Source organism: Vicia villosa, linkage group LG1, assembly GCF_029867415.1.
Source record: "Vicia villosa cultivar HV-30 ecotype Madison, WI linkage group LG1, Vvil1.0, whole genome shotgun sequence".
NCBI classification, from domain to species: domain Eukaryota; kingdom Viridiplantae; phylum Streptophyta; class Magnoliopsida; order Fabales; family Fabaceae; genus Vicia; species Vicia villosa.
The window spans coordinates 84,954,070-84,963,054 of record NC_081180.1 but is presented as its reverse complement, the minus strand read 5'-3'; the positions used below and the strand labels follow the sequence as shown (position 1 = coordinate 84,963,054).

The following is an 8,985-nucleotide window of genomic DNA, read 5'->3' as shown; positions in this document are numbered from 1 at the left end:
AAGTGACCCGTAAAAATAGCAAATTTGAGTGATTCTAATTTTCTCATTCATTTCATTATTTTTATCATATATATTTTATTGTATTAAATAATCATAAAAAAAAAGAATCGTGTTGATAGTGGCCCGTCATAAAAATAAGAATATTACCTCTCAAGTTAAAACAATATTAAAATAAAATAAATATTGCGTTGATAGTGACCCGTCCGATAATAAATTTTTTAATTTTATTAAAATTAAAAAATTAATTTTTTTTTAGGGATAATAACTAAATAGAAAAAAATTAAAATGAAAGGAAGAAGGTGTGGGATAAAATGTGAGATAAAATTGAAATTTTAATTAAGATAGAGAAAGTGTGCAATGGTCGGTTAAAATAAATTAAATATTGTGTTGATAGTGACCCGTGAGATAAATAAATATTTAGTTTTATTAAAATTAAAAAATAGATTATTAATATTTTTTGTGATAATAAGTAAATGTAGAAAAATTAAAACGAAAGTAAAAAAGTGTGGGAAAATGAAATGTGAAAGAAATTTGAAATTTGAATTAAGAGAGAGAAGATGTGTGTTGGGGAGAAAAAGAATTGAGGTTGCCAAGTGTCCAATGATGATTGAAAGCTAAAGTGAATTTGTTAATTACTAAAATATCCAAAGTGTAGTGTAAAAAAAATTTAAGAGAAGGATATTTTGGAAGTTTGGTCAATCTTTTATTAATGGGTAGATAGTAGATTCTTCATTGTTATCCTGTCCTATCCGATGATTAAATAACAATGAAGAAATAGAATGGATTTATTGAACTTCAAAAGATTATTAAATTTTTTTAAGAGATATTGAAATATAAATAAATAAATAAGATGCCCTTTATTTGAACAATTGCATAATACAACATGAAACAAAAGATTCAGATAACTTAAAACTCAATCCTAACCAAGTCCCATAAATGAAACTAGTTAAGATTGTGTGCTTTAATTGAAAAAGATAAAATAACATGAAACATAAATATTCGAAAGAGCATCCATAGGCAGAACTGAGATATCGGATCAAAAGAATCCAGAGGGTCCATATCCGCCACTTCCACCCATATTGTTGAAACAAAACAAATGCGGTTGCATCATGGGATTCTGAAAAAATTGTTGTTGAAACATTTGAACTCGTTGAGGATTTGTCGGGTGATGGATTGGCGTGTTAGAGTTGGAACCATTTCCAACAAAAAATGGAATAGTTTGGGTAGGTGCACCCTGAATAACAAGCATATCGGCTTGTTGTACAACTAGTTTCTTAAGTTCCTCCAAGGCTTTCTTGACTAATTCAAGTTGAGCCCTATTCATCCCATCAATGGGACCCATCCACCAAAATTGAGTCTCATTTGCCTTGCGCAAATGGCTCAGCTCATCACCGCGCTTTCTTTCAATGTCCAATTGATGGTTGATTTGAGTCAATTGGTTGTTGAGATCGCGCATGTTGGCACTACGGTGAGCCTCAATGAATTGCATCGGGCCATTGTTGTTTTGGGGTGGGACTCGTGATAGATAACGATCTATGACCGTATCAACATGTGGGTGACCAAAGGAAAACACCTTCTCACTAGGTGAGAATACAACAAGAGCAACATCTACACCACAGAGTGTGCAAAGCTCATTGGCTTTCTTAAAGAGCCCACTACGACGCTTCGAGAAAGTCACTTGCAAATTGCTCTCATTGCTCATCTTTTTCATTTCAATCTTTTGGCGACCACGACTTTTCCTTCCAGTTGACATGATTGAAACTCAAAGAGAGAAGAAAAGACAAAGTGATGAATGTGTTTGAAACTTCGAACTAAAAAATGACACGTTATAATTGAGTGTGAAGAGGTTCTTTTATAGTCAAATTTCGTGTAAATAAATTTCACTCAAATTTAAATTTGGCTGAAAAATCATAATTTGATCCATTTTCAAACGTCCTACCTTTTCGTTGCATTAAAATATTTCATGTATTGGGAGATTCGCATCAATTCTCTTTGTACATTATTAATATATGGTAGGAAATTAAATTTTAAAAAAATAGCGTTCTTTTACCATTTTTTTTTATATTTTAACTTATTAAGCACCTATTCGATAAACGGTACTTTGCTAATTCAGGAACTTACAATAAATATGTTTATATTATTGTCATTATAAAAAATAATTATTCAGGAGTTTATCATATCTTGTATGCATCCAACTTCTAATCTTTTTAAAGGTTGAACTCCCTTCTTTGTTTAACTTGAAGCATGAATGATTTTCTGCACTTGCAATCTATCATAGAGAGCTTTTTCAACCTTCTTTAACGGAGTGTTGTTCCAAAAGTACAACAACAACAACACCATTATGTGAGATAGAATACAAGGGTAGAAAAATGTTTTATTCAATGACAGAAGAACGTTGATGATTTTTTCTGTCTTATAATTTATCCCAGAGAATGATGTGTATGAGTTTGAGGCGGCTACATATAAGTTATGATTAGGGTAAAATATAATTAACAAGTGTTTTTATAGTAAAACTTGTGTATTTTATACCTCGCTTATTACAGAAACCGGAGGGATAACTCATTTAGTATACACTTGTAAACATATAAAAACATAAATTGCAATAGTTTGGATTCAAAGCATATCATGAATTGTTTTTTCCCTCAGTTATATTAAAAATCGAGGGAATATGTGTTTTTTTTAAATAAAATAAAACATCTTTTGTAGTAGTGTCAACAATTTCCTCAGTTTCTTCAATATCATGTGCTTCTTCCTCGACTTCATCAGAGTTATGCAATCCAACATCAATATGCTCCACCTTAATAGGAATATCTTGTTCTAACTCATCTTCAGATATTTTTTCATTTTGACCAGCATCATCATTTTTCTTGAACGTCGTTTCCGCTTCATTGAAAATTACATCACGACTTGTAATTCACCTTTTGTGACCTATTTCTAGGAACCACAACCTATAGGGTTTTACTCTGTCAAGATACCACATGAACATGCATTTCGAAGCTCTAGTTTCGATCTTGTCTTGCTTAATATGAGTATAGGCTACACGGCCAAATACTCTATATTTTTCGTGATCTGGTGGATAACCTGACCAAACTTCTTCAGGTGTTTTCAATCCCTAATGAAGTCACAGCAGCCTCAACCTAAAACACCTTATTCAATCCAGCACTAACCAACATGCATCAAACCCTTTTTAAGATTGTTTGAATCTCTCACCCAGGCCATTCTATTGAGGAGTACCTATTACAGTCTTATGCCTAGTAATATCAGACATAACACAATAACTGTCAAAATCTTAATTGCAGAACTCGAGGTCATTGTTGGTCCTTAACCTTTTAACCTTTCTTCTAGTCTAACTTTCAACCAAAGTCTTCCAAGTTTTGAAATTCTCAAGAGTTTCATCATTAGTTTTCTGGATGAATACCCATAAATTTCTGGAATAATCATTAACTTTGGATAGTAAATACCTTGCACCTGAGTGTGAAGAATTCCTTGCAAGTAGGTGTATGAAGAAACTTTGAAGGGTTGTACATGAATAAATCCTTAGTAAATTATTTGTACATGAAGCAGGCTCTGTATTCGTTCAAGATGAGTGAAGATAGAACCTTATCACCAAGGCTCAATATGATGGCACTCTGGGATTTCTCGATCATTATCTTCTTCCCATTCTCTGTTAGTGTAACATCCATCTTCTCCAATCCTTTCAACGCTTCTAACAAACCTTGTTGAACTAGTAGGGCTTGCATCATTCACACATGTGAATTTCTCAATTTCACACTTTGTGACGACATCTTGATCCACATTCACCGCACCAGTTTGTTGTGACAATCGCCGCACCAATAACAAATAAAGACTATGAAAATGATTAGGTTTTCTTGAACAAACATAACAAATCTTTCAATGTATGAAAGAGAGATAATAGGGAAGAAGAAGTTGGTTAAAACCCTTTTACAATTACTTTTTCAATTAGGGTAAATTAATTACAATCAAATATCAACCAACCTTAACCCTTTCTCAACAACATGAAAGAGCAGTCTATTTATAAGCCACATGCTAACTTAAATCCTAAACTAACTTAAACACTGAGCCAACTTTAGCAACAAGCTAACTTATACAACTGCATGCTAAAACACATGCATCATGCATCATCTAACCCCGTCGATACCTGCATTGTTGAACAAACTTCAACTACATCATGCATCTAACCCCGTCGAATCTAGAGTTCGATCCTATATACCAAAAGTAGAAATTGTATATTTGAAACTGTCACTAAGGTAGAAATTAATTAGATCGATTAACAAAAGCCTATGATATAGTCTATGTCAAGTTCGAACAAATTAATGTTTATATTTTAAATTGAGAAAACTTAGGATTTATATATATATATATATATATATATATATATATATATATATATATATATATATATATATATATATATATATATATATATTGATCCGCTATCGCACGCGGGTCAAAAACGAGTAAAATTGCAAACTGTAGTAACAACGGTAACGGTAACTCGTGTACCGTCTCTCAAGGACTCTTGGGTTTTACTAACTGAAATCGAAATTGGGGGGTTGGTTTGGTGGTCAAATTACAGAGAAAGTTCTTAAAATAAGTGATTCTGAAAATAAGCTGTTTTGAAATAAGTGATTATGGAAATAAGTCAATCTACCGATTCAGTTCCTACCAATCATCGATTATTAAAATCTCACTATCCTAAGCGGATTCCTTTCCCGTTCGATTACAATATAATCAACAAGCGTAACAATATCATACGAATGATGTTTTCCGTTTGCCGAATTAAGCATTCGGTTAAGCATACAGCGAATTAACGATTAAGCAACGATAAGCCGCAAATAAATTGGAAAACATAATTCAATCGAACCAAACAACATATATTACGAATATCAAATTAAGCAAAAGATAAACAAAATATATTATTGAAGGAAAAGGAATTTTATTGCAAAACTTATAATAATCTCATAGTTTAGGAACCTGAATTCGGTAGATCAACCAAAAGTGATTAGTTCGCCATGGATCAATTCGTACAAGCTTCAAGAATTTCGTGAATAGTGATAGTGTGAACAGTAACCGCGGCTGCCTAACCTAAGTCAAAGCCACAACCCGTTTTACAATCCAACTGGGTCAAACATACGACCCAGGCCCAAAACCAATTAACCCGAAACTTAACTAAAACTAGTGTTGCAACTTCAACGAATATTCTGGCCCTTCTACAGTCCGATTCTGACTTCGACTCAAACATAAGAGTTGTAGCTCTTTCTCTTAGCTTTCCGGCAATTATTAGAACGCCTCAATCAGACTCCTGGAACTCCAGATATGATCGTTTCCGTGCAGACTGTTATTGCTGAAAAATTAATACGAAAAACAAATAAGTGCAAAAATAAAATAAAATATAAAAACATATTAAAACACAAAAATAAATAAAACAAACCGAGAAAATGCTTGAGTACAAACATGGAAGAACATGCATAAAAATGCACTGATCATATATATATATATATATACTGAAAAAATCATACTACAAAAAGAAACGTGTTATTCTTATCCGATTGAAGTATTTAAATAAATATAAATATAATATGTGTATTATTATTTTATTATTTTTATAAATTTTTTAATTTTTTCAATAATTTCTATTTAATGAATTACATTTATTTTTTTTATATTTAAATTTAATATTATAAATTAAATTTGATAAGTAAATTAAAAATTCAATGTCGCTGCTGCCAATGATAAAGCTCCATCTACTTATGTTTCTTCCTCTGATTCGGAGGATCGATTTTATGGTGATGTGAATTTTCAGAATGATTTCTTGTCGGCTGACGGTTCGGAGGAGAGTATTTCTCAATTCTCAACCAGGGTGCTTAGGGAGGTTGCTGTGAGTAATTCTAAAGAACTAGGAGACGCTGTTCCGAGAGATAACAAGACCATGTTTGACGGTGGTGCGAGACAAGGTGGAAGCTCGGAAGGTGGTATTGAAAGAACAGTTTCGGGGGAGTTTGATGATGCAGTTCTGAAGGCGCGCCAAGCTCGCGTCAATCTCAACATCATCGCTGCCAGCAATTTTGCTGATTCGAACAAGGCTGCTCCATCCCATTTCTCTGAACCGAAGACTGTGTGTTCTGGAACAGAGATAATTCCCAGCAAGGAGACTAGCTGTTCTCCCAGCAAGGTTTTATGTTCTTTGGCCAAGGATGAGGCAGCATCTAAAATCAATTTTAAGAAAAAGCTGAGATTGAAATTGATTAACGAGAGGGTTGGGAGGAAGAAAAACAGGAAGGGTATTAAGGAGGGGGCGGTCCCGGAGGTTAGTGGAGTTTATTTTAATGGCCCGATTTTGAATCCTATCAATATCTCGGAGGGGACAACGAATTTGGTGGTAAATGGTGACGATTCTATTTGTTACGGGGAACAAAATGAAGAATCGGATATTGGGAGAAATAATGAGAGGCAATGGAAGTTAATGGAGGTAGACATTGGGGGCAAGTTGTGTTCGGCTATAGTAGCTCTTGGGGTGGTTGACTCGAAGGGGAGGGAAAACCTGTTGAATAAGATAATTTCTTTGGAGAGAGGGGAGACAAGGAAGGAGAACAAAGAAGGTGAACAATGATTATAGGCTCCTTGAATATTAGGGGGGGAGCGAATGCGCTCAAAAGAAGGAGGATTGGAGCTTTAATTAAAAAAGGTAATGCAGATGTTTTTTTTATTCAAGAAACTAAGATTGTAAACATGGAGGGAGGTTTGGCCAAGTCTTTTTGGTACCATTCGGAGGTGGATTTTTCTTTTTCCAATTCGGTTGGTAGATCGGGTGGTTTGATTATTTTGTGGAATAATAAAGTGGAGGTCATTAATAGTTTTAGAGGAGAAGGTTATTTAGGAATAAAAGCTTGTTGGGAGAATAAGTTTTATTACTTATTTAACGTTTATTCTTCTTGTCTTGTAAACAAAAAGATTGAGTTATGGAAGAAGTTGCTTGAGTTAAAGGAGGATTATAAGGATGGGGATTGGATCATTGGAGGGGATTTCAATGCGATAACAAATCATAGAGAAAGGAAAGGCCGCGGGTTGCATGTGAATAAAAGAGAGATGGAGCTTTTTTCGGAATTCATTGAAAAAAGCAATTTGGTGGACTTACCTTGTAAAGGGAAGAAATTTACTTGGTTTAGCGGTGATGGAAAGGCGATGAGTAGAATTGATCGTTTCATTGTTTCCAACGATGTTGTGTCTAGATGGGAGGTTATGGGACAACTCATCGGGGATAGGGATATCTCGGATCATTGCCCAATTTGGATTATAAAGGACCATAAGAATTGGGGTCCTAAGCCTTTTAAGTTCAATAATGAATGGTTTAGTGTTGATTCCTTCATTCCTTTTGTGGAGAAAGAATGGAAAACCCTTAAGGTGGAGGGTCGTGGAGATTATGTGTTAAAAGAAAAGCTCAAGTTATTAAAAGAGAAATTGAAAGTTTGGAATAAAGATGTGTTTGGTAGAATTGATTTGGATATGGAGGATGGTGTTAATAAATTGAATGTGGCCGATGAGGTTTTGGCTTCCGATGATGTTTTCGACTTTGATAGTATATTGGTGGGAAGGAAGGAAGCTTGTTGCAATTTTTGGAAGAATTTGCGGATAAAAGAAAATATGTTACTCCAAAAGTCGAGATTGAGTTGGATTAGAGAGGGAGATTCCAATAGTAAATTTTTCCACAAGATGTTGAAACAAAGAAGAAGTATCAATCATATCGGTCCTATTATTTCTTCGGGTGGTGTGGTGGAATCGGTGGATGATGTTAGGGAAACGGTTTTCAAGCATTTTGAGGAGAAATTTGTAGAACCGGAGTTTTCTAGACCTTTCTTAGAGGGTATTCCTTTCAAGACTCTAAGTAAGGAAGAGGCGGATTGCTTGGAGAAACCTTTTCTTCACGAAGAGATTAAAGAGGCGGTTTGGGAGTGTGGAGGAGACAAAAGCCCGGGCCCGGACGGGTATTCTTTTCTCTTTTTTAAAAGATGTTGGTTCTTTTTAAAAGAAGACTTTTTTAATTTTTTCGACTACTTTTTTGGAGGGAATAATTTGTCTAAGGCTATCACTTCTTCCTTCTTAACCCTTATCCCTAAGAAACACAATCCTTTGGGTTTGGATGATTATAGGCCTATTTTCTTGGTGGGGTGTATTTATAAAGTGGCGGCTAAGCTTTTGGCGGGGAGACTCAAAAAGGTGTTGAATTCTATTATTTCCTCTAGACAAACCGCGTTTGTTCCCGGTAGACTCTTGCTCGACGGAGTGCTTGTAGCGAATGAGGTGGTTGATTATGCGAAGAAGGAGGGAGTTAAGTGTTCTCTTTTCAAAGTCGATTTCGAAAAGGCCTATGATAAGGTGAGTTGGTCTTTTCTCCGGTTTATGTTCAAAGTTTTGGGATTTGGAAATAGATGGAGGAAATGGATGGAATTATTGGTGTTTAAAAGTGACATGTCGGTGTTGGTGAATGGGAGTCCTTCGAGAGAATTTGGTGTGTTTAGAGGGTTGAGACAAGGTGACCCTCTTTCCCCTTTCCTCTTTGTTTTGGTTGCGGAAGCACTCACGGCACTAGTAAGTAAATCTATAGAGTTAAAGGAATACCAAAGGTTTGTCATCAAAGGTAATAGTAGGGTGGATATCCTTCAATTTGCGGATGACACTTTATTGGTGGGCGATGGTAGTTGGAAGCATATTCGAGCTATTAAGGTAGTTCTTAGAGCCTTTGAACTTGTTTCGGGTCTTGGGATTAATTATCATAAGAGTAAGTTAATTGGAATTAATCTTAGCCCTCATTTCTTGGAAGCGGCATCTCACTTCTTATCTTGTAAGGTGGAGGATAGCAAGTTTAATTTCCTTGGTATTCCGATTGGGTCGAATCCAAGGGTGGAATCTACTTGGGAACCGCTCTTAATCAAGACTAAAGCTAGATTGGATGGTTGGACTAATCGC

At 34.9% G+C, this 8,985-nt stretch overlaps 1 protein-coding gene across 1 annotated transcript; it reads right to left on the bottom strand.

The window, feature by feature from the left end:
• Nucleotides 1-1,036: 1,036 nt before the first annotated feature.
• On the bottom strand, nucleotides 1,037-1,753 carry LOC131611194 (agamous-like MADS-box protein AGL62). The gene has a single exon (XM_058883292.1). The coding sequence runs from the start codon at nucleotides 1,751-1,753 to the stop codon at nucleotides 1,037-1,039; it is 717 nt and encodes a 238-aa protein (XP_058739275.1).
• Nucleotides 1,754-8,985: the final 7,232 nt, after the last annotated feature.

What these genes read in the sequence shown, in the direction of transcription:
- LOC131611194 (XM_058883292.1), bottom strand. Translation starts at nt 1,753, where the DNA reads ATGTCAACTGGAAGGAAAAGTCGTGGTCGCCAAAAGATTGAAATGAAA.